This window comes from Rhinatrema bivittatum, chromosome 1, assembly GCF_901001135.1.
Source record: "Rhinatrema bivittatum chromosome 1, aRhiBiv1.1, whole genome shotgun sequence".
Classification (NCBI taxonomy): domain Eukaryota; kingdom Metazoa; phylum Chordata; class Amphibia; order Gymnophiona; family Rhinatrematidae; genus Rhinatrema; species Rhinatrema bivittatum.
This window is the reverse complement of record NC_042615.1, coordinates 478,790,695-478,817,500: the sequence shown is the minus strand read 5'-3', so window position 1 is coordinate 478,817,500 and position 26,806 is coordinate 478,790,695. Positions and strand designations below refer to the sequence as shown.

At 45.1% G+C, this 26,806-nt stretch overlaps 1 protein-coding gene across 1 annotated transcript; it reads right to left on the bottom strand.

Moving 5' to 3' along the window:
• Positions 1 to 3,334: 3,334 nt before the first annotated feature.
• On the bottom strand, positions 3,335 to 8,789 carry LOC115094093 (cyclin-dependent kinase inhibitor 2A-like). The gene is made up of 2 exons (XM_029606795.1): positions 8,241 to 8,789; positions 3,335 to 4,892 (listed from the first exon to the last, which is right to left on the bottom strand). The coding sequence occupies exons 1-2, from the start codon at positions 8,367 to 8,369 to the stop codon at positions 4,641 to 4,643; spliced, it is 381 nt and encodes a 126-aa protein (XP_029462655.1). The 5' UTR covers positions 8,370 to 8,789; the 3' UTR covers positions 3,335 to 4,640.
• Between the last annotated feature and the right edge of the window lie 18,017 nt (positions 8,790 to 26,806).

The window sequence follows — 26,806 nt, the reverse complement described above, 5'->3', positions numbered from 1 at the left end:
ACTTTTTTGGGTAATCTTTCTGTAAAACAGACATATTTAAAGTCATTTTGTCTACTGATTGTTATATACACACCAACAGCAATAGCAATGAGAATACATTAAAAAGAAGTCATGGGAGAAACAACCCTACATAATAAGAAAGGAAATGATCTAGTAAGGATGAAGATTATAAGAACCTTTTGAGTCAAAAACAGAATCTCAACCCCACACAATGAGCATGCAAGACTGGAATTTTTCATTGAGCAGTAAGGCTGGGTGGCACACAGTAATTATCCATATCTTTGTGGATCCTGTGTTTCTCCCACACCCTTTTGAATTCCATTACTGTTTTTGTCTTCTGTTTTGGGAGGGAATTCCTAGTAACTGTCACCCTTTCTGAGAAAAACTATTTCCTGACCTTGTTCCCGAATCTACACCCTTGTAGCTTCATATCATGTCCTCGAGTTCTACAGCTTCCTTTTCATCGGAAAAGGTTAGATTTCTGTGCATTAATACTTTTCAGGTAATTGAAAGTCTGTATATCTCCCCTGTCTCTTCTTATGGCTTTCTATGCAGGCCCCACACTATTGTGTTTGCCTTTCTCTAGATGGCTTCTTTTCTATCTCAATCCTTTCTGAGATTTATTTATTTATTTATTTATGGTTTTTATATACCGATCTTCTTGCATTAGATAAAAATCAAACCGGTTTACAAAGAACAAACTTGCCTGTAGGCTGTACATAGAACCATGAACATGAATATTTAAGAAAAAAAAAACTATGGGGAACATATGTGGTCTCCGTTATCTGCATGGTTTAGTAGATTACTTCCAATATATTTTCTAATTGTGACTGACCTCCAAACGGTCAACTTTCTGTTGACAGAGCGAAATGAGTGATCTTGCTTTTTGTGCAGAGAGGGAACGGTCCAGAGAAAAGGCAAGCAGAGACACTGCAGGAAGCTCTTTTACTCGCACTGCTGGTAGTTTCTTATTCTCTCTCTCAGTAAACCAGACTGGATCCCTGCCCTCTGGCGCGCTCTAGTGGTGGTTATCCTAATTTAAAAAAAAAAAAAAAGGGGGGGGGGGGGGGGGCACAGGCAGCTGTAATAATCTGTCCAACTGCTGGAGAACGGGATGGATGATGTCGTCAACATTTCTGCTTGACAAGAGGATTTACAAATGTTTGCACCATGTGGACTGATCAAAAATGTCACCGAATGTATTCTGCTCGGTCTAGGTAACATTTCAAATACTAGGACTCAGGCCAACCGTGTAAGACGAACCGCGGCTACAAACTATGCAAACACCCGTATCGGATAAAGAATCTGGGTCTAAAATGTCATGAAACTTCCTTTGCAGCAGGGTCATAACTTTTATCGTCTACGTGAGGGATGCGGGGCTTTTAAAAGCCAACGAAGTTGCCGCTGCAGTTCGGATGGAAGTAGGAACGAGCCCGAGCTGAGCAGAGAGAAGGCTGAAAGCAAGCCTCGCCCAGCAGCCCCTCGGGGCGACTGAAAGCTCCTCGCCGTCACTCCGTCCTCAAGGGCGGCCCCCAGCCCTCCCATGGTCTCTTCCTCGCCCCCAGCTCCGGAGGCAGGGCCTCTCCCATCCTCGTGTGAAAAAGGGGAGGAGGAAGGGGCGGGGACACTGGAGCCCTCCCTGCCTCGGCAAGCTGCAGCTTCCGTCTATATTTCTTCCTGACAGGAATGTGTCGTCAGACACCGCTGTTAAAAACAAAAAAAATTAGCAACAGCCCCGACTGAAAGCTGCATTTGTAGAATCACTTTCTCAATGGCTCCTTTCCCTTTCTAAAGCACGTTTTCCTATTTCACTTCAGCCCAGGCAAACATTGTTTTTACAGTATTTCTAAGCACCGTTTGATGCGCTCCTATTGTAGACGGTGCAGTAGCTTTCAGTAATTGCAACGGGGGGAAGGGGCCGACGGGAAATGTTTGTTTTTATCCAAAGCAGATGACCGAACGTTTTTTGTTTTTTTTTACAAAGTTTTGCCTTGGACTTTTTCTGCAAAGTAATATTCTTAAAACATTTCTGTGCACTTTATTTACCACAAACAACGAGCTACGGAAAGAGTATGATTTTTTACATAGTGGTAGTAGCTGAGAACATATTAGAAAACTCTGCCGGTGTCTATATAAAGTCCGTTCGCTTACTTAAATGGAAAATTTCGTTTGACAGTAATCCATGAGCTGCGTGGAAAACTCGTGTTTGTATAAGTACAGTATGATAAATTGCTTCCTTGCATCTCTCATATGACGTAAAAAAGATTAAACAATGTATATTATTCTTCCTATACCTTAACATTATACTGAATACTATTTTGCATTTATATAAAGATACAAAAGTACAAGATTAGCAGGATAATATTTAGACCGCGTTTTTTTCGAAAAATAAGTTAATTATTGTCCAGATAGCATTTGAACCCTGCTATCCCAGGCACAATCGCTATCAGAGAGTCGGTCTCCGCTTCACAACCGTCCCCTCGGTCTAGGACTGGGGCGAGGAGGTATAAGGTGTATATGTTATATTTATAGTGTAGATGGTTTCTGGCTGTATTACATAGAGAGCAACATTTTGTTGCTGGTATAATATTCGAGTATAGGAATTGCTTACTTGAAAAAGACTTTCTTTCTGTAAACAAAATATGCTAAAGGAAAATAGAAGCACTCACTATAAATCCCTAGTCTCTCGTACCCCCACAAATCCTGTGAATGCAATCATCAAAATTCTCAGTTACTAGGCATTAAAAATATAGAACAGATGTAAGCAATCCAAGGCATAATATTCAAAAAACTATTGGAGGGCCGATTAGTAAACAATAGCATATTGTTAAAGCAATCAGTAGATCTTAGTTTATGTAGTTTCCTCCACTTTAAATAATGTTTAATGAAATGGTGGGAATAGGGTTGTACATCTTGCCACGGTGGGTACAGTAAAAGATACCATGGCACGAATTTTCAAAGAAGGGAAGAAAATGGGGTCCAGGATGCACAAATCTACTATATATCCAAACGAGATAAAAAAAAAATAAATTCAAAAGTGAAGCTACCTATGGTATTTATTTATTTATTTTTAATATCAGCTATATCATTTTTTTTCTAGGCGGTTATTCATTCCATGGAGTAGGTTTCAAAGCCCAGCTAAAACTATGAAATCAATCTTTTCCATATTGATGCAGGAAAGATATTAGCTTTTTAAGTGATCAAATCTTATATTTAAAAAGCATAAACGAATATTCACGTTATTGAGGTCTGCAAAATTAGTAGAACCGTTGGAAAACACCTAAAAGGTTACCGTAGCTGAGATTATTCAGTTCCTGATCTTGAACAAAAATGGTTTACGACCTTAGACCCATCATATGAGTACCCTCCCCCACACAATGTTTTACATTTTTCTCAAAATATTTGTAAGGTAGTTCAACGTCTATTAAATATCTCATTTACTGCAACATTTTGCAAACTAACTTTTTTCTAAATTGAATATTCAAAATATGAGTTATGCTTAGTCCCTATGCTATGGAAAACCACTATTAAACTGATTTATTGCCGCTTAGCTTTCACTCAAACTAGTATCATTGTGTTCACTTATTAAATTAAAACCCATCTCTTTTGTGAATTTTCTGATTTACGTTTATTCCTTCTGCAACGCCAAGATTTCCTCCCGTGTTGCTTACTGTGCATCAAATCCTTATACAAAAGGATCCTTGGAATACACCGGGGCCTCTCATAGGCGAAATCTACCCTCTTCCTTTTTGGATCACATTTACAACAAATATAATTCACCTCGCTATCAACACTGGCATCGCAGGTGTATTAACAGTAATGATATTTAGAGAAATAGTTTCAACACTTCTGAAAGAATTAAGATTTTTCGTTGTCACATCAAAATGTTTATTTACCTGTTTGTTTTTTTTGTTTTTACCATTTTGTATAGTTACCAATATTTCATACCAAAAATGCACAATTATAAGTCATCACACTTTCAGAATGGCATATCTTGAGATGTATATGCATTATATTTTCTCCTCATATTTACTTTGTCAAATAAAAATGGAAAGTAAGGATAGGTGAAGAATAGCCATTCCGGCTGCTGCGCCGTCAGAATTATTAAAAAAAAAAAAAAAAATCCCCACCGAAACGGGTCTTTACTTCCATCTCTCTCAACACCATAAGGCAGAAGTTAAATTTATAGCACAAAAGAACCCCCCCCCCAACAAAAAAAAACACAAGCCACTCTTGATTATTGGAGGAAGTAAGGAAAACAAATGTTTAAGGCAGTCTTATTTGTGAAAGTATTTTAAAGAAGCACAAATAACTTTTTTTTTTTTGCTTCTGAAATCTAAAATATCTGCGGGACACAAAGCAAAAGTGAAGGGCCAATGTTTCTTGTAGAAAGAGAGACTGGACAGCAGCTTTACTATTGCAGCACCTCAGTCACCCTACCCGTCCCTGTGCACATTACTGCAATATTTTAATACATTGTTAACCAGAAAGCATAACACATGCCAAGTGAAAAAGCAATCCCTGCACAGAAGCAAATCCTTAGCAAGAAGAGTTCCCCGAGAAGACAGGCGAAGATACAAAACAGCACAAATTAAAGAGCTGTGCCCTCAAAGGGTTTTCCTCCGGTCACTTCGCCTGCCCTACCGCTGAGGCAGGGAGTCCAGCAGGCCGGCCCGCAGGTGCTCCGGAACCAGGTCCAGGGGCGTCCGCCCCCACCTGTCGCGCCGCTCCAGACTGGCCCCGGCCCGGAGCAGCACCCGCAGGGTGTCCAGGAAGCCCTCCCGGGCCGCATCGTGCGCCGGGCAGGTGGCCGTGGTGGGGTCGGGCAGGTTCGGATCGGCTCCGTACCGCAGCAGCAGCTCGGCCAGCCTCGGGTTCCCCAGCTTCATCACCTCGAAAGAAAGGAAAAGCAGGAAGTTCAGTGGGAATGGGACTCCATTAAGCCTCTTTACTTGTTCTCCGTCTGCTTGAGTTTAAAGGGGGGGTGGGGGGCACTACCAGCACAGAGTATCAGTCTTTTCATGCACGGAGAGGGGTTCATCTGATTAAGGGCCGGTCTTCCCCCTGGTTGCTAATTGCACCACGTGATAAGTAAAAGCCGGTCCTGCCTTTAGCCAATGGCATGCGGGGACTTGTCGCTTTCTTTCACCGAAGGAAAATCAGAACTACAAGTCCCCGCATGCACCGGTGGCGAATCCAGCAAGCCACTTGGCAAGCGTATGATTCCATTTTTGCAGCTTAAACACTATGAGATTTCCAGCTCTTCTTGATCTAATGGAGCAGTGAGTCAGAGAAAAAAAAAATCCCTCACATTTCATTGTTTACTATTCTGTTAGTGAGTGGTAACACCCTTTATATTTAAGGGATCCAGGTGAACTAATTTAGACACTAAAATAAATCCGAACCAGCAACACATTCATTCCCCATTTGATGCTCCATTTTCCTATATTTCACCTTTGTGTGTCAAGGAACAAAATCTTTGGAGAAGGAAAAAAAAGGTCACCCCCCCTTTATTAAAACATATACAAGAGCAGAGAAAGAGCCTGTTCTAGCCTGGCCAGTAGACAATAGTTCGATCTTAGGAGTTACCGCCCAGAAAAGAGATCTAGGTATCATAGTGGATAATACATTGAAATCGTGGGCTCAGTGTGCCGTGATAAAAAACAAACAAGGTTAGGATTTATCAGGAAGAGAATGACATAAAAGTGGATGTCATGCCTCTGTAGGGCTCCATGGTGAGGAGGACCCCCCCCCCCCCCCAATCCATCATCTTGAATACTATGTGCAATTCTGGTCCCTGCATCTGAAAGAAAAAAAAAAAGATAGGTGCACTGGAGAAAGTGCAGAGAAGGATGACCAAAATCATAAAGGGGCATGGGAGGGCTACAAAACCATGAAAGGACTTGAACAAGTTAATGTAAAACGGTTATTTACTCTCTCAGATAATAGAAGGCCCAGGGGGCACTCCATGAAGTTAGCAAGTAGCTCATTTAAAACAAATCAAAGAGATTCTTTCACTCCGTGCATAGTTAAGTGCTGGAATTGATTGCCAGAGGATGTGCTTAAACCCAGTTACATTGACTACAATAAAAAAGGTTTGGATAAGCTCCTTGAGGAAAAAAATCCATAGACTGCTATTAATTAATAAGCAATAGTAGCTCCAGCTGTATAATGTTTGGGTATTTGTGACTTGGATTGGCCACTGTTGGAAACAGGATACTGGGCTTGATGGACCCTTGGTCTGACCCAATATGGCAATTTCTTATGTTCTTATATTCACTATGTGGAGAGTGGGACATTAGTCCTGGAGATCCTGCTCTTCCTGAACCAGCATAAGAATCAGATGTCTGACCTTTTGTTAGGTTGATGCAATAAAAAGGTAAGAAGACCCTTAACTCTGAACCCTTTAGCAGACAATTGTAACAGGACTTTTTTTCCTTTTCTCTATAAAATTAGGTTTAAATCGATTATGGCAAACAAGTGAATCCAACCCTGTGTGTGTAAGATAAGACATAGAACCTATTTTCTTACTGTTTCTATAAACAGAGAGAAAGGAAATGAGGAATCAACCCAACACGATCAGCTCTAACCCTAGGCAAATGTTTGAATGTTTCCTTAAGCCTCTGAAAGAAGTTTCTCCACATTGGGTTTTGCTGTTTCATCCGAGATATATCCCAGCAGAACACCTTTGCTTTGCCAATGATTTTTCTGCTAAGTGCCTGCAGAAAGCTACGGGATAATAATCTCCCTTAAGTGCTGCAAGAACGATAGGATTCTTCCCATTTTCTGTTAAAGTGAGAAAATCTCTTTAAAATGACACCACCACACACAAAGGTGGAAAAAGCGGTAGAGTGTTAAGTGATTTCTTTCACCTTTATTCCGTGAACTATAACCAAATTAGTAGCGAGTGTTTGAGAAATAATAATAATATTGCATGGATAATTTGGTCAGACTAAACTGGATACATTCACTCAGTTGATGGGAAAACCTCAGCTTGCTGGAAAACAGGTACACAAAAAAGGGGAAATAAGCCGGGCTTCCAGATTCGGATCTCGCTTTCTAAAATATTTTCTCTCATTCTGTCCGAATTAAAATCAACCCTCGCCAATTAAGCCCGCAGACATTTTCAAATTTGCAGAATACCTCTGGGTGCTCTGATACTGCCTGGTCTACGCGGGTCAAAGACGCTAGGGTGCCATAACTTACCTCTTGATCAATCAGCCACGTCTAATAAATAAATACCTTAAATAGTTACTAGATATAAAACGAGTATTTCTAGAAATGGAAAAATTTCATTTTGATATTAAAATGTTTTGGAAGTTCTCGGTTGCATAAATACCACCATTGAAAAACGCGGTATACAAAAAGTTTTAAATAATAATAAATACCTTTGGCGGAAAAGTAATCTAGGACTTTTCACTGAATAAAAATGCAAAAAGAAAGTTCTAATATAATACAGTACCAACCATAGGCCTTTACGTGAAACAAAGTATCTGACATACTGAAATAATACAGTCTGAAGCTGTAGGATAATAGGTGTGGCGTGACTGCAAGTGAATATCATTTTTGTTTTGCATTTGATCTCTCATTATAGATTGAATGTTCGTATAAAGCCATTATCTTTCGGGATATCTTACATATAAAACACATTTATATTATCCATCCAAAAACACTGCACTGCCTACACCTCACCGCCAATTCCACTTTTATAAATTAATGCTTTATTAATTCTCTTAAGATGTCACCTTCCAGCAATTACAATAATACCGATTTAAGGGTTATCTTTAGGAGTTTTCTAAAATAGAACTATCCTTTGAATGCAACTTGACTTTTATGTACTTCTTTCGCGCAGCCTTTAGCCTATAAACCTTTGACCACTTCCACTTATTAACATACAATGCTATCGATATTACATGCATGGTATTTCATTAGTTTATAAGCATTGATGCCAATATTCTACCAATCCCCACCCACGAGCCTTGCTATGGTGACAGGATGTGATCTTTTTGCCCATGCCCGTCTTTCATCCATTATTAACAGTACAATTGTGGGAGTCTCTCCCCTCCTCAATATAAGATTCAACTGCTCCCCAAATAATCCCCGCCCCAATCTCATATAAACTCTTATTGCTGAGTATAATTGCACGCCCAAGTACAGCTGTTGCCGTGGATTCTCATTATTGGCTAGAATGAGCACACCAGAAATTCCGATTCCCGGCTATAATGATTTTTGCCTCTTACTTGGATGGCAGATCTGTTGTAGGAATTCTTATCATTGGGGTTGGTTCCTTCTTCTAGCAGCAACCGGACCAGGGACAGGTCGCCTCCGGCAGCGGCCCGGCACAGGGCATCGGCGCGCGCAGTGCTCATGATCAATGCCCGGGCAAGCGTTCCGGTTCACATGACACCTCCTCCTGAGCTGCAGGAGCAGGGCAACGCAGGTCCGGTCAGACATCCAGACCCGAAGGTCTCAGCGGTCCCTGCATCGCAGCAGCTTTGCACAATGGACACTGCCTGATAAGGTCCGAAATGTCAATGCAATAAAACGATTTCTACACAATAATATTTGTTCAGGCTACCGTGCCCTACCTCTGCTGCTGCAGCTTTTCAGAATCCCGACGCATAATAAACAGTCGCAAGAGAGATGAAAAACAAGGCGCTGTTTCCAGACTTCAACTAGGCTGGTGCCGGGGTTTGTGGCTGCTCAGCGATCCCCCCCCCACCGAGTGTCTGCCTTTACTATCCGAGTGCTGGGCTCTGTTCTGACTTGCCCGGCTTCAGCGCGAGAGAAAAGTCACAGAAAGGGGCGGAGCCCAGAGAGGGAACACCTCCCTCCCCTTCGATGGCTGCTGCTCACGTGGAGGGCGGGGCCGGCAGCCCTGCCTGTGACGTAGCTGACTGCAATTCGCCGGGACTGCATGGGTCGGGGGGAAGGGCGGAGATCACTCTCGGAACTGCTGACACGAGATGGACTCCATGGAGCTCCTTTGCATATGTGCTCAGCGATCCCCCCCTGAGTGTCTGCCTTTTCCCGTCGATAGCAGGCTGAATTAGCCATGCTGTAATGGGGACCTGTCCGTCAGGCACAGGAGGCGGAGCTTCCAAAGAGAAGTCAGAGCTCTGCTCTGAGGCTGCTCGTGTGTTCCCGCGCTGGAAAAACGACTCTCCTCAGTCTGTTTTTCCGCGCGCAGGAATCGCACGCGGAGCTTCAGACCTCCTCAGCTTACCTCTACAATAAAAGTAAGAATGTCTACTCTAACTAAAAAAGATAAACCGCGCCCATCGGGATTCAAACCCTGCAGCTGCGGCAAAGTGATGTCTATCACTGATACACATGAAAAATGTTATCAATGTTTAGGTCCTGACCATGACATGCCAAACTGTATACCGTGTGGACGTATGTCCCCAAGGGCAAGAAGAATCAGGTCAGAGCGTATGGACACCCTAGGGTCCCTACAGGATACTTCCCAAGCGGTATCTGATACCAGATCCTCCCCGGGACCCACGGTGTCTGCCCCTTCACAAAAACTACGAAAAAATACTGGCGACAAAGTCTGTGGGAAACCGGCAAAACGTAGACAAGATCAGCGTATACATTTGCCTCATTCCACCTCACAAAATTCAGAAAAAAGTCAAAGGAAAAGGCACTCTGGAGAATCCTCAGAGTCGGGGCATGCTTCCGAACGGGGCTCAATGTCACCCAAAAGGAAAGCAGCACTGTTAGAAACAGGTTTAAAAATCAAAATAACTAACATACCAGCCCAGACGGCGCAGAGCTCACAGGAACGTGGCGCCCATCAACCTCCGCCTTCTGGCGCGGCGCACTCATTGACGCACTCTAGCCGACACGTCACGGCGCACGTGACACGGCGCGACTCGAAGCGCGCGGAGCGACGCGACTCGGCGCAGGGGGCGGGGCGCAAGACGACGCAGACGCCGAGCAGTGATACGGCGCACACGGAGCGGCCCCACCTGCCTCACAGAAAACAACGTGATGCAGCGAATTCGGAGCGCAGCGCCACAGCTCTTGCAAATAAACAAGCAAAGAAGCAGTCGCTTGCTCCGCAGGCAACACAATCCCCGTTTCGGAAAGAAACAATGACGGTTCCTGCAGTAAGTCACCGGCCATCACCGGGACAAAAGCAAGGTAAGGGACACACAAGATTAGCATCCCTGCTTCCCCGGACAGGGGAATCCAGTAAATCGGTAGCCAGTACCTCACACAGATTGCGCCTGAATCCATTATCAAAACATTTCAGACGTTTATGTGCAGAAGGGGACAGTACTAACGCCCCCTCTCTTCAATCGTCACCATCTTCTCCACAGAAAGTTTTTTCCGACCTCTCTCACACCAAAAAACGGAAAATAATCAACCCCTTCCAGGAACCCTTGATAAAAAAGCGGACACTACCGACAGAGATCCGCACACACAAGGTGGTTCAGCAGTCACCACCTTCAGATATCTTGCAGGCAATAGTTCCTATATCAAACAACGCCTCTGGTTCAAAGAAAAGCATGCCACCGGACACCAGAGATGCTTTTAAAACGTTATCATTAGCCCTGGCAGGCTTCTACGACACTGTAACGAAGTCCTACTCTATTCCGACTTCCCCCATAGCAGACGACAACCCCTCTCCTGCCCATTCAGATACTTCCTTCCCCAGGAGTATGAGCCCGCATAACACGGATGACGAGTCTAGATCACCTTCGGGTTCCGTACCCATACATCTATCTCCGACTACGTCAGGCAGAGATCCATTAGGTTGTGGGCAGACAGACCCACTGAATTCCCCTGGAAGCGAACATCCCAATCCATTCTCTGATCCCACCCCAGACTCCTCTACTGGATATCAGTCGGATCCTGGTACGGAGCACAACGAACCAGATTCGCCACACGAGGATTTGACCTACCCTAAATTCCTCGAGAAAATGGGAAAGGCATTAAACATCACAATTCAGAAAATACCAGAACCTAGAGCAGACACTCTAGACCTTTTAAAAATTTTTGATACTCCTCATGAACCAACTGCGCTTCCCCCGCACGCAGTTCTGGACTCTTTGCTGGAACAATCCTGGAACACTCCATTCACCGTCCCAGCGGTGTCCAGGAAAATAGACATTGTATAAATTGCAAAAATCAAATTATTATTTTTCGACACAGCTCCCTCATACCTCTATAGTGGTGGAATCAGCTATGGGGAAAGCCCGAAAGACCAGATTACATTCTTCATCTCCACCCTTGAAGGATATGAGAACGTTAGACGATTTCGCTAAACGGGCTTACCAGGGCTCCATGTTGAGTACTCGCATTCATCATCATCAGTTCTATTTAACTCAGTACCTCTATGGGTGTGTGCAACGCATGAAGACTGAAACAGATCTCCCGGGTCTGTTCCCGGTACAAGACCTAGAGGAAGGGCTCAGACACCTCTTGCGCACAATTTACGAAGGATTTGACACCGCTTCCCGTGTATCAGCGAGTGCTATTGCAGCGCGCCGCCTGGCATGGTTAAAAGCCAGCTCTATTAGAGAGGATGTACACACTAAACTCGCCAACCTTCCCTGCAGGGGAGATAATCTTTTCGGTGAGAAATTACAAGAAACAGTTGCTCAACTAAAAGAACAATCTGCGGCGGTGCAATCCCTAACAACCCAACCAGCTAGGAGATACTTCTCACAGTACCGGAGACAACCCTTCCAGCGGAGACCTTACAGGCAATACCAATCTTACCGGCTGCCTTCCTATCAACCATATAACAGGCAGACCAACCCACAAACTCAACCTCGCAGGGGTCGTGGACGGTCACAACGACCACAACAACAACAACAGCAACAACAGACGTCAGTTAAACCTTCACAGTCTTTTTAGCACTTCCCCAGACTCTCCCTCTGCAGGCGGGGAGAGTCTCCCTACATTATCAACAATGGACAACCATCACCATCACCATCGATGGGTCCTCAACATCATACAACAAGGATACAAACTTCCATTTCTACAACTACCAACCCTTCCCCACCCACCTACCCGGATATACCAGGACTCCACGGGGGAAATGAGACAGGAATTACAGAAGTTACTACAACAACAAGCAATACAAATCCTGCCACGGCAATCCTGGCACACAGGATTCTACTCCCCATACTTCCTCATTCCGAAAAAATCAGGGGGCTTGCGTCCGATCCTAGATCTTCGGCAGCTCAACAAATTTATAGTCAGGGAAAAATTCAAAATGATATCCCTCAAATCAATCTTACCCTTGATTCATCGCAATGCATGGATGTGCAGCATCGATCTCAAAGATGCTTATACTCATATTCCAATGCACCCCTCTTCTTGGAAGTACCTGTCTTTCCAAGCCCTGAATACCCACTATCAATACCGAGTGCTGCCATTCGGCCTCTCCACGGCACCCAGAGTATTCACCAAATGCATGGCAGTGGTGGTGGCACACCTTCGCCAACAAGGAATCATAATCTTTCCGTACCTAGACGATTGGCTCCTGATAGCATCAGACCCCACGATATTACACCACAATCTCTCACAGACAATCCTCTGCCTCCACAACCTCGGTCTCCTCATCAACTACCAGAAGTCCCGGTTGCAGGCAACCCAGACCATACAGTTTATAGGTGTCATCCTAGATACGGTCAAACACAGAGTCTTTCTTCCTCCAGAAAGGCTGACGGTGATGAAGAACATATTTCGCAGTTTGCAGACAACGCCAAGACCAACGGCCCGCCAAGTTTTGGTCGCACTGGGTCACATGGCGGCGTCAATTCACGCTGTGGCAAATACACGTCTCCAAATGCGACATATCCAATGGCACCTCCGGCGTCAATGGAAACAACACTCCCAGCCATTATCGTGGAAAATTCATATGACAACGGCAATGATCAGCCAACTCCAATGGTGGCTCCAGCGACACACCCTATCAAGAGGAGCGTCGTTCACCCTTCTTCCGCACAACGCGGTACTCACAACGGATGCCTCCAGGAAGGGTTGGGGAGCCCATCTGGACACCTTCCAAACACAAGGGCTGTGGTCTCGAACAGAACAGTCTTTTCAGATCAACCTCCTAGAACTGCGGGCGATAAGATACGCGCTGCGCACCTTCCTTCCGTATCTCCAGGGCCACAGGCTCATGGTCTACACCGACAACCAAGTCGCAATGTTCTACATAAACAAACAAGGGGGCACGGGATCTTGGCTATTGTGCAGGGAGGCGATTTGGATCTGGACATGGGCGTGCAAACACTCCATCCACCTCCAGGCCACCTACATTCCAGGGATAGCCAACGTTCAAGCGGACAGACTCAGCAGAGTCTTCCACCCACACGAATGGGAACTCCACAGGAAGTAGCGGACTCCATCTTTCACCAATGGGGCCGACCTGCCATAGACCTCTTTGCGACCGAACACAATCGGAAAGTAGGGAAATTCTGCTCAATCTGGCCCAGTCACCAGCATCAAACGCAAGATGCCTTTCTACTTCCGTGGTCCCAACAGCTCATGTACGCTTTTCCCCCTATACCGCTGATCACACGTACGCTACAAAAATGCATCCTGGATTCAGCGCAACTAATTCTAATAGCACCGGCGTGGCCTCGCCAGCACTGGTACACGCATCTGCTACACATGTCCATAGAGACACCCATTCGCCTTCCATTACGAGTAGATCTACTCTCACAGAACGAGGGCACACTTCTTCACCCGCTTCAACACTCCCTACACCTCACGGCATGGAGACTGAGCGGATCCTACTTGCGGAACAGGGCATATCGTTAATGGTTCAGGATGTGATTCTAGAATCACGTCGGCCGTCGACAAGGAAGAATTACCCTCTCAAATGGAACAGGTACGTTCTTTGGTGCACAGCTGAATGCTTGGAACCTTTGTCCTGTCCTCCGGCCAGACTTTTGGACTACCTCCATACCTTGTATACCTCAGGTCTAGCAACTACTTCAGTACGAGTTCATCTAAGTGCCATTGTGGCGAGACACAGGCTCTACAAGGGACAGTCCATTTCCTTACATCCTGCAGTATCCAGGTTCTTGAAGGGCCTAAATAATTTACGCCCCCCGGTTACTAAGCCACCAATACCATGGGATCTCAACATCGTATTAGAACAATTGATGCAATCTCCCTTTGAGCCTTTACAGACGGCTCACCCGAAATACCTCACGTGGAAGGTAGTATTTCTGGTGGCCATAACCTCTGCAAGACGAGTAAGCGAGTTACAAGCGTTGGTACATTACTCGCCGTACCTGCAATTCTATCCACAGAAGGTAGTCCTCCGTCCCCACCCCACCTTTCTCCCAAAGGTGGTGACTCCATTCCATCTGAACCAATCCATTGAACTACCGGCTTTCTTTCCTGAACCACACGCTTCAGAACAGGAAAAAAGATTACACACTCTGGACTGTAAACGTGCGCTTGAGTTATACACCTTACAAACTCAATCTCCTAATCGTCCTTCCCAACTGTTCCTAACGTTTAATCCAAACGCCCCAGGGAAACCTGTGGCAAAAAGAACCATAGCGAGTTGGATCACCCAATGTATACAATTCTGTCACACCAAGCGGCACTTCAATCTACCAACTAGACCAAAGGCACATCAGACAAGAGCGATGGCAGCTTCTACAGCCTATCTCTCTAAGGTGCCTCTCTTGGATATTTGCAAATCAGCTACGTGGGCATCTCTCCATACTTTTGCAGCACACTACTGTCTAGACCAGCATACGTCTGAAGACACCAGACTGGGACAGGCGGTTTTACACTCCTTACTAAAGGAAACCAAATAAGCTCGACTGACACACATTGGCATCACCATGTACACAATTAACTCAAATTAGGTGATGCAAAGCTTTGTAATCCCATTACAGCATGGCTAATTCAGCCTGCTATCGACGGGAAAAAGCAAGTTTGCTTACCGTAAATGGTGTTTCCGTAGATAGCAGGATGAATTAGCCATGCTGACCCACCTGCCTCCCTGTCAGTCGACATTATGTGCTCACGCTTGCTATTTTACAGACTGAGGAGAGTCGTTTTTCCAGCGCGGGAACACACGCGCAGCCTCAGAGCAGAGCTCTGACTTCTCTTTGGAAGCTCTGCCTCCTGTGCCTGACGGACAGGTCCCCATTACAGCATGGCTAATTCATCCTGCTATCTACGGAAACACCGTTTACGGTAAGCAAACTTGCTTTTACTGCCCGAGTGCTGGGCTCTGTTCTGACTTGCCCGGCTTCAGCGCGAGAGAAACGTCACCGAAAGGGGCGGAGCCCAGAGAGGGAACACCTCCCTCCCCTTCGATGGCTGCTGCTCACGTGGAGGGCGGGGCCGGCAGCCCTGCCTGTGACGTAGCTGACTGCAATTCGCCGGGACTGCATGGGTCGGGGGGAAGGGCGGAGATCACTCTCGGAACTGCTGACACGAGGCGGAGTCCATGGAGCTCCTTTGCATATGTGCTCAGTGTTCCTATTCAGATAAGTTTATGTTCCTGACAGTTTTACATAAACATTTGGATGATCTGTTCTCCGCTTAACTGTACTCTGCTTCTGCAAAGCTCGCTGTCTATCAGGAGATGACTGAGTTTGTTTTCTCAGGCTATATTTTCTGAATCCCACCAAATATTGGGCTTTAATAACCTTAACTGAGCAGGAAATACAATAAAAGCTATTTTTTGTAACCCCCAGGGCTATCAGCTGAAATGTTTTAGCTGAGCATAATCCCGTTTTTGGAGAGCACTGGAACAAGCAACACGTCCAGTATGCAGCTCTAGAGGATCCAGCTCCCTGAAAAATCTCCAGGGAGGAAATGACCACTGGGTATGCATGTCTAGAGATGCCTCTGACATGCATACCCAGCCCTTTGTGACAATGGTGCAAACTATTTGCAGTGGTTCCTCTTGCTTTAGGAGTGGGGGTGTCCTATCTCTATGTATCTGGAATTTGGTAACAGGCAGGTGTGGAGAGAGCCATTGGCACCCCCGCAAAGACTGAACGAACCAGGTAGTTTCTCTGTCACAGATTTTCTTTAAAATAATAAAAAAATACCATTTGGGGGGTGGGGGGAGGGATATGTGCCTCAAACATCCCTCCTTCCCCTTTCCCCACCAGCCTTTCACTCTGTCTCTGCTTCTCGGTCCATCCCAACCAGACCCCACTCTCTCCCTTCACCAGTCCATCCTGCAAGTCTCTCTCTCTCTCCCCTTCATAGTCCATCTCCACCAGTCTCTCTCCCCTCCACCAGTTCTCTCTCTATCTCCCTCCCTCATTCTATTCCCCCCAGTTGCTCCAGATCCAGCTTGTTTTAAACCCTAATAGGAAGAGACTTTTGGTTTACAGATGCTGCACAAGATCCTTCATTACTTAATCCAGAGAGTTAAGATATTTTAGTTTGTTATTAAAGTAGAGATGTGTTTCCTGCATTCATTGTATTAAAAGGTAAACTTCGAATGTGTCAATTATAAGTAAGATATTGTGTTTTGCATTTCCTTGATTACTCACAAGATGATCTGGCGTAGTTTACAATCAGACCATTGCATATGTCATTTGACAGACATAATATGATAGACATTTTATAGCAGCAAATTCATTATTACAGTACAAAAATGTAATTGTAAAGTGGTGGTGCGTTTCACTGCGTGTCAATATGTCGGTGCGTAGTGTGTGGTGCATTTCATTGCGTGTCGGATGTTGGTGCATTCAATATGGCTGTGCGTTTCAATGCTGGCGTTGTTAATCAGAAGTTTTCAGTTTTCTCATATCTTCTATCCCAGTGTCCTCCCTATGCTTATCCTTCACTCTATACATCCACAGGTTAGTCAATTATTTATTGTTTTTTTTCATCTATGACAGGGCACCCGTACAATAAGAATATTCTCTAATGTTAATTATTGTTCTTACTTGTTTCATATATATTATCTGTTATTTAAAAGTTACATTGGAACGCATGATAAAGTATGAACTCTCTTTTGCTGACGCAGTTTATTTTGAAGCTGTCTCTGGAAAATTAGAGGAGAAATGATTAAGAATGGGACCTTTTGTTAAAGCTTTGTTAAATATGCAGGGCTACTCCCTGTTTTAAAGAACTGGCAAGAAAAGACAGCCAAGCATGAGCAGTTCTGACTGTGGGAATTACAGGATGCCGTTTGTAAAAACACAGAGAAAACAAAGACTTAATATTAAAAATTTTGATTCAGTGGCAAGCGCAAGATAAGGATTATTGGAAGTTGTGGGCAAGAGGAGGGGCCACTATGCAATATTAGGAACAAGAGCAAATATGATTCGGCCCAAATGATAAAGTAGTGCCCCCCCCCCCCACACACACACACATATACATATATACTGCAATTATGTTCTTTTACCACTGGTGGGGGCTGGGCTCTGGCTATTACCATATGTTCTTAGTGTTTGCAATGTAATTGGTACAAGGCTTCCAAGGGTTTGATCATCACTCCTGCACACCTAAAGCGCCCCCCTGGATCCTTGCCTGCAGATCCAGATTGACTTTATTGAATTAACCCAATGCCAAACTTACAAGTATGTAGGAAGCAATGTTTTGCAGCTTCTCAGCCTCGTCAGAACTGATTTGCCTCCAGGCGCAGGTCACCTATTCAATTTCCAGATGGACTGTGATTTTTTTCATCGTATTTTGAGGTGTATGGGAACAGGGATCAGGAAGAGAAGAAAAGGGCCCGTCCCTGCAACCAGGAACTTAATAATAGAGACCCGACATCCGAAAGAAGCTGCAGAAGGCCGAAGGCTTTGAGGGCATGAGCCTCAGCCAGTTAAAAGCTATAGCAGACCAGGTATGTAGAAATAGAGAAGTGGAAGAGAAAGGAGAGAAGCAAGTAGACATATGAAGGAGAAAGTGACTGTTAGCCGCCGCTCTCGAGGACACTCGGACGGGAAAGAGCCAAGGCAATGGCAGACCGCGAAGAGGAGGGGGAACAAGACCCCCCTTGGGAAAGAACCAGTGTGCGTACTGCAAAAATGAAGGCCATTGGAAGAGAGACTGTGAAGAATGGCAAAAGAAATACGGGAGCCCTGCAGTGAATACTAACGACAAAAATGGACCTGCACCGACACAAAGGGGCCGAGGAGGAAGGAGATCGGACAACCCCCACTGGCAGATGGCGGGGGAGGTGACAAGGAGCATACAGCCTGAAGAGACCGGGAGGGAAGAATCCCCACTGACCCTCTGGTGGAAATCCACGAGGGAACACAACAAAATCAGGGGCCTGTTGGACTCAAGAGGCCAACGATCTGTCATGACTGCATCAATCGGCCCCCCGACGAAAGAGACTGTTTCTATAGTGGGTGCCTCAGGTCAGGTACTCACTGCCCCTCTGCAGAAAGAATAAACTATACAAGTAGGCGGGACCATGGTAACCCACCAGTTTATCCACCCTGATTGTCCAGTTCCCCTTATCGGACGGGACTTGCTGTGTAAACTACAGGCCACACTGAGATTTCAACCAACAGGGGAAGTTAGAGCCTCCTTCGGGGACCATTCAGTGATACTCATCTGCCCCCTCAGGGAGGAATGGAGATTACTTCCTCAACCAGTCAATACCCAGAAGACATCCCCATCACTCTGGAGCACAGCGATCAGTCATGACTACTGCCATAACAACGCCAATGTCAAAAAGTATTTCCATTGTAGGAGCCTCTGGAAAACCACTAGCAGCTCCTATCCTTCAGAATCGACAGGTTCGAGCTGGAGGACAATTAGTATCTCACCAATTTCTCTACGTTCCAGGATGTCCAGTGCCATTAATTGGTAGAGACCTTCTTTGCAAACTAAGAGCAAATTTACAGTTTGAATCAAATGGTGAAATTAAAGCTTCCTTTGCTGATAATCCAGTTTCTCTAATTTGCCCTCTTCAAGAAGAATGGAGACTACATCTTCCTGTTATTGAAAAAGCCATTGAACATCGATATGAAGAAGATACACCTCTCAATGAAAAACGAAGGCAACTGATGGACAGTGTACCTCAAGTATGGTCTGAAAACAACCCAGGAGGACTAGCTAACGAAGCTACTCCTATATGGATTGAAATGAAAGAAAATGCACAGGCCATCAATCAAACTCAATACCCCATTCCATACATGGCCAGACAAGGAATACAAATACACCTGCAAAGATTATTCGACTTGGGCATTCTGCAACGAATTCGATCTGCTTGGAACACTCCCTTATTACCAGTCAAGAAACCAGGAACTAATGATTACCGACCAGTACAAGATCTGAGGAAAGTAAATAATCAAGTGGCGGACCTGGTAGCCCTCGTGCCTAATCCGTATTCAATCCTGGCTCAAGTCTCTCCAAAGTCCAAATGGTACAGTGTCATTGATCTCAAAGATGCTTTCTTCTCCGTTCCTGTAGCGGAGGAATGTCAGAAAATGTTTGCCTTCACGTGGGAAAATGCCCATACTGGAATAAAACAGCAGTACACATGGACTCGTTTACCTCAAGGATTCAAACATTCACCCACTCTGTTCGGAGAACAGCTGGCCAAAGACTTGAAGATGTATCAGACTATGTATGGGCCAGTTGTACAGTATGTGGATGATCTTTTGTTGTTCAGAAACACCTATCAAGAATGTGCAGTAGCAACCCAACAATTATTAAAGACTTTGTACTCGAAAGGGTACCGTGCAAGCAAAAAGAAAGCGCAAATCTGTGAATTGGAAGTAGAATATTTGGGCTTTCGAATACGTGAAGGCACTCGTTGCCTTGGACTCTCTCGTACAAGTTCTATAAGAGATCAACCTGTACCTACCTGCAAGAAAGAACTTCGTGCATTTCTAGGAGCCGCAGGATACTGCAGACTTTGGATTGCAAACTATGCAATTTTAGCCCAACCATTATATGATAAACTACGAGGAAAAGAATCGGAATCTCACCCCTTCCAATGGGAGGGACATGAACTAGCAAATCTACATCAATTGAAAGAAGCTTTGATCTCACCTCCTGCTCTAGGATTACCTGATGTAATGAAACCATTTCATCTGTTCATAGATGAGAAAAAAGGCATGGCCATTGGGGTATTGACTCAAAGTTTTGGATCATGGGAACGACCTGTTGCATATCTGTCAAAAGGAATGGACAATGTTGCAAAAGGATGGCCTGGTTGCCTTCGAAGCATTGCTGCTGCATGCTTACTGATACCCGAAGCTGTTAAGCTAACGTTTGGACAAACTCTGCAAGTAACAACCCCACATACCATACAAGGACTACTTGAAACTCATGGACCAAAATGGATGACAAATTTGCGTCTTGTCAAGTATCAAGCTTTGTTATGCGAAACACCTGAAATCCAAATACAAGACAGTAAAAACCTGAACCCAGCTACTCTAATGCCAGCCCCTGAACCAATCACTCACAACTGCGAAGAAGTCATGGCTACAGTACATTCTAGTCGACCTGATCTGAGAGATCAACCTTGGCAAGGCGCGTGGACCTTATTCACTGATGGAAGTAGCCAAGTTATAAATGGAATACGAGTTGCTGGGTATGCTGTAGTCTCAGAAGATGAAATCATTGAATTCGAACCCTTGCCTCCAGGAACATCTGCACAAAAAGCTGAACTAATTGCCCTTACTCGAGCCCTACAATTAGCAGAAGGACAAATTGTGAACATCTATACAGACTCTAAATATGCTTTCCTGACCATTCAAGTACATGGAGCTTTGTACAAAGAACGAGGATTTCTAACTGCCGAAGGAAAACAATTGACAAATGCGCCAGAAATACATGAACTACTAAACGCAGTCTGGTTACCTCGCAAAGTAGCTGTAATGCATTGTAAAGCACACACTGGGAAATCAGATCCTATTGCTCGAGGAAATCAAAAAGCAGACCGCACTGCAAAAGCGGCAGCTCAAGAACTATATCAGGCCAAAACAACAACATGCCCTCTCTTACAGTTTCCAAGTGAAATACCCACCTACACAACAGAAGAAAATGAATGGGCACAGTATGAAAATTTTCATCAACAGTGGATTATACAAGATGGGAGAATATGGATACCTGAGACCATTGCTTGGACAATAGTTAAAGAAGCACATAATAATACACACCTTGGACGTGATTCATTGGCAAGACTACTGGCAAAAACGTATTACATTAACCGAATCACTCAATTGACTAAGCATGCAATTAATCAGTGTATTACATGTGCAAAGAACAATCCTTGAAATGGACCTGGTCCTGCCCCTGGACATGTCCTCCGAGGAACCATACCATTTCAAGTCTGTCAAATTGATTTCACTCACATGACTCCTTCAAAAGGCTACAAAAGCTATGTTGGTAGCAGTCTGCACCTACACTGGATGAATTGAAGCTATACCCACACGGACAGAAACAGCCAGAGATCGAATCATCAGGCTTCAGGCAGTCCTGGAGCTCATCACCAACGACTGCTTTCGCTCTTAAACTCTGGACAAAACAAAATACCAAGATTATGACTACAGTGTACTAGAATAGATTGGTTTTAGATTACCCTCTGGCCCAGGAAGGAGGGTTTGTGGAACATTTAACCTCTCCAATTGTTGTTTACAGGTAGATGACCAAAGCAAGGTTATCCAAGACATCATTGATCGCATGGTCAAGATGGCACACGTCCCTGTCCAGCAGTGGAATAGTGCTTGGGATGGGCCAACGGATTCCGTGGTTGGTTTTCCATGATCGGTGGATCTAAGAGCTTGTTTGTTATCCCAGCCAGTTTAATTCTGTTTTATCTTTTAGGACCCTGCATTATTCCTTTCTTGCTCAGCCGCCTTCGTCGGATGATGGAGGACATTGCTGAACGGAAAAAAAAAAACAGCCACGCAGCTCCTGTCACTGTACATGTATTCCTCTGAGCCTATAGAACCTGTTTAACCATCCTCATGTTTTATCCTGGGCCATCTTCCCATACATGACAAGTTCGGGCTACAAAGGGGGGTGGAGCCAATAGGGCCCATCCATCTCAAACCCGTGAAGAAACCATCGGACTGTTTGGGAAATTAGGGCCCTCTGAGAACTCAAATTGCTAATTTTTCTTGTTTCTGTTTCTTTCAGCTCCACAGCTGCGTTGTGATGGTGTGATACTTTTCATAGAGAATGATAAGTATCAAAGGGGGGAATGAAGGGGGCTGAAGGCTTCAACCTGACAGAGGACAACCTGAAACTCCTGCCAAACAGGACTTCATGTACCAGAATTCCCTGCTTCATGACGGGTTTACTTACAGTCTGCAATACAGCTGTAGTTAGGACATTGAGAAACTCTCTGTCAGCACATTGCACATTTTCATTTTTGGCTTCGCTGTTCTTATTCTCTGATAAGCTTCCACTGCTGTAACCTAGAATAGAACAATGGATGTATTATGTGAAGGGCTGTATTGCTGCAGACTCGCAAATTCCTTTCCAGAACTGCAAGTCCCGACAGCCTCTCCTGCAGAAGCTTCACGAAGGTTCCAGGTTGTCTAAGGAGGGGGTCAGTAGCCCCTCAGCCGGGATATGCTTGCTCAGCAAGGCGTAGAACGCATGTGTAAAAGATAAGGATTGTGGAATGTATAAAAGCCAGCTCCTGAAGGGGAGGAGCACGCAGTTTCTGAACCATTGTTCTCAGCTGTGTCTTGCATATGCAATAAAAGTCTTTCTTTTCGGAACAGTTTCTGGGGCCTATTTTCTGACGGTAACAGTTTCACTCTGTAACTTATTGAATATGAGAATATGAGTACATTCTTGCACGATTACTACTGTGCTCTGCAATTATATGTATTCCATGTATATCAACAAGCATTATTTCATTTTTTCTATATTATGAATGAGCCTGGTGCGCATACAACTATTTCTTTTGTGATTGCATTAAGAACTTTTCTATGTATGCCGTATAATTGCAGGTAAAAATGAAAGGGAGTCCGTGAAAAATTTTGGAAGTTGAAAAGGAGTCCATGCTCCCAAAACGGTTGGGAAGCCCTGCCCTAGGAGACATCCTGCTGATTTTAGCCAGTGAGGTAGGTGGTTACATTTTCATGGGATGCAAAGATGGCATTGTTTTTGTACATTTTACTGCAGGTGAGGAGAAAAGATGTGCTTTGGAGTAAAAACCTGCTTGTGGCATAACAGCATTGTGGGCTGGAGCAGGGGGCAGTGGGGCGGGAATGACTGTCCACCTAGGTGCCTTTTACACTGGTGGTTTTAATAAAATGCTTAGGAATGCTTCTGTCAAATGAAATGTTTTTCTCCTTAAAATGACGTGAGTGCTGGTGCAGTGGTGATTTGGGGCCAGGTTAAGGTGGGTCGTTGACCCAGAGCCTTTTTTTCCCATCAGCGGTCCGTGAGGGCCAAGGGAGGAGGGGAACCCCCATCAAGCTGAAGGGACGGAGAAGGTGGGGACTGTAGCCCAGATAGGTCCAAGAACAGGATGCATTCTTTTCCTCAGGGGCCACAGGCATTAAGACAGCGACTGCTGGGGGGGAGGGGAGGCAGGCAGGCATGCACCCCTAAAGGGGGTGGGCAGAGAGACATTTGGCACAAATCCCCCCCCCCCCTTACTACCTCATCACAACCTCATTTTATATATATATATATATATATATATATATAAGTATTTGATATTCCACCTTGTCCTAAAAATAGGCTGTACCCCCTGCTCACCTGACTGGGGGCATACGTTTTCTTGGGAGATGGCTGCATGTGTTTGTGGGTAGGTGGAGGGTGCTGTTGTGGATTGGTGCAGGTGAGTGTGCATGTATGTATGTGTGGGGGGGTGGTAGCTTTGAAGACACCTTTTGGGCACCATCCTTAATCAGCTTATTTTCCCTATTGTTAGTGGGGGTGGTCGTGTTGAGGGACGAATAAGTGTGGGTTCTGTAGGCACGTGGGGGATGGGGTGGATGTAGGAGGTATTGGGGGGAGGGGGGGGAGGGAGGGCATGGTCCGCGGGTGTGTGGTGTGTGTTTGACTTTGGAAGTGTGGGTGAAGTGGCTCTGAAGATGCCTTTTGGTGCCATCCTTCGCCAGCTGCTTCGGTTATTATAACCTCTCTCTATCTGCCTGTGCTGCTGTGTGTGAAAATGCTGGAAGGGTAAGGGGGCACTTTGGAATGGAGCTCCGCTCAACACATTTTGCAGTTTGTAATCGTTTCCCATCGAAAGCAAGGGGGCTTTCTAGGAGGCTTCATTCTCTGAAAATACTGACCTGATGGTTCTGGTTTTCAAACTCAACCATTTTTATTTATTTAACTTTTTTTTATACCGACATTCGTGGGAACATCACGCCGGTTTACAATATAACTGAAAAAAAGGAAGGAAAATACAAAAAACAGGGAGGGGGAAGGTGGAGCAAAGGAGAAGGAGTGGCAGCAGAGAGGAAAGCAGTAAGGAGGAAGGCAAAATAGGAACAGTACCTGAGGGGAGGTACAGGCAGGGTAACCTTATTATATAAACAATATAAGACCACATTATATGTACAATAACAACAACTTTACAGACTGTACACTCTGAGGGAGCTAGGAGATCGCAAGCAAAAATTACAAACAGGTTGGAAAGACATTGCAAAGGGAATAATAGGGGGATAAGAAAGGGGAGAAGGATAATAAAATTTGCTTTCTGCATACCACATTTGAAGAATTTCCATCCTTTTTTTTTTTTGGGAGACAAACAGTAGACAGACAGATATTGATCCCTTTTATGCAATTTTTTTACCAAGATTTTGGATATTGGAAAGCACAAAAGAAGACTAATATCCGAACAGGAAATGGCAATGGAAAAACCAGATCAAACAAAATAAACCTAAAATGCTCCAGCTACTGCAAGTGCTGCTCAGACCTTTTTCACTTCTTATGGACGTGCAACATGACCTGGTTGCATCAAGTGGTGGAGTACAATACTCTGTGGCACTGCATTTATTTTATATTCCTATTCCGCTTTTTGCACTTTCTTCAGCGCTTCAAAGTGGATTACATTCAGGTACTGTAGGTATTTCCCTATCCCCAGAGCACTTAGGGACTAAGTTTTGTGCTAACTAATTTACTGAAGTAACTAATATGCAGCCCTACTGAGGCAATAGTTCAGGGCTTCTCAAACCTGGTGACTGCATAGCCAGTCAGATCTTTAAGATACCCACGATGAATATGCATGAGATCAATTTGGAAACTCATCTCGTGCATATTTATTATGTTTATCCTGAAAAATCAGCTGGCGGTGGGGTCCAGGACAACTTTGGGAAGCCCTGCCCTAGTTAGAAGGAATTGGGTTCAGTGCTGGTGTTGTCACCCTCAGCCCTGCAGGTTAGAGATCTGAGGGAAAATAGTAAAATAGTTTTTAGGAATATGTTTACAAAATAAAAGAAAAAATGCATGCCTAATGGGTAGATCATATCTGTCTGTCTGTGACCTTGTTTCAGCAGTCACACTGGAAGATAGATTTCCTTGCAGGGACCAGCACAACTCACTGTCGGGCCGATACAGTAAAGTCCGTGGGAGAGCGGGCGCCCGCTCTCCCAGTGCGCGCACAGGACACTCTCCTGTGCGCGCGATACAGTATGCAAATTAGGTCCGGCAGTAGAAACAGGTAAAAAGAGGCACTAGGGACACTAGCCCATCCCTAGCCCTCTTTAGGGACAGGAGCGGTGGCGGTCAGCGGGTTTGACAGCCGACGCTCAATTTTGCCGGCGTCGGTTCTCGAGCCCGCTGACAGCCACGGGTTCGGAAACCGGACGCTGGCAAAATTTTTTTTCTTACCCTTCGGGACCTCCGACTTAATATCGCCATGATATTAAGTTGGAGGGTGCACAGAAAAGCAGTTTTTACTGCTTTTCTGTGCACTTCCCTGGCGCCGGCAAAAATGAGCGCCTACCTTTGGGTAGGCGCTAATTTCTGAAAGTAAAATGTGTGGCTTGGGAATCACGCGGGAATACCTAATAGGGCCATCAACATGCATTTGCATGTTGTGGGCACTATTAGGTTCGGGGGGGGGGGGGGTTAGAGGGCGTGTTCGACCCCTTACTGAATAAGGGGTAACGCTAGTGAGTCGAAAACGCGCGTCCAATCAAGGGTTAACAGTGCGCTCACTGTACTATATCCGCCCACGTGCAAGCTATGTAGTTGCACATGGCGGCGGCTTAGAAAGGGAAGTGGCCTGGCACAGCAGATCTGACCCATGGAGTAGTACAGGCACAGAGCCCAATTTATCAACTTTAAGCCTATCCTGGCAGCATAAGGAGTGGGCGGCGCCAAGTCCTGCATTATTCTGGTTTTTTTTCCCACCTTCCCCAGGCCAACAGCAAGAACAATTGGCGCTTACCATAGCATCAACTTTCAGTGCATGGGACCCTTGCGCATTGGAAGTTGATGCTATGATAAGCACGGCCGGATCCTGCTGTTGGCCTGGGGAAGGTGGAAAAAGCAGAGGCCCATCCACTTTCAATCCAGCAGGCTCACCTGACCCGCAGAAGCAGCCAGCCAGTCCTCCCTGAAAGAAAAAGCAGCGTGAGGCTTGGAGTTAGTGTGCTCTCACTTATAGGTCCTGTGGCAGCCCTGCTCCCTCCTACTGCATGGGCTTACTGTAACCAAGGAGATTCATGCTAAGGGATTCTTGCAAGATTTTCAAGAGTGGGCACACCCGCTCCAGATCCTGCGCTGAGTTTTCTTTGCGGCTGTTATTATTGCTCTCCCTGCTGGATCTGGAACCAATCTTCCCATAGGCTTTTTTTCTTGGAAAAACCATCCTTAAAGGGTCAGATGAAAAGGTAAAGAGGGGAGGGGCCATGGGAAAAATAGAAGAAAGAGGAGCCATGGGAAAGGGGTGGGAGGG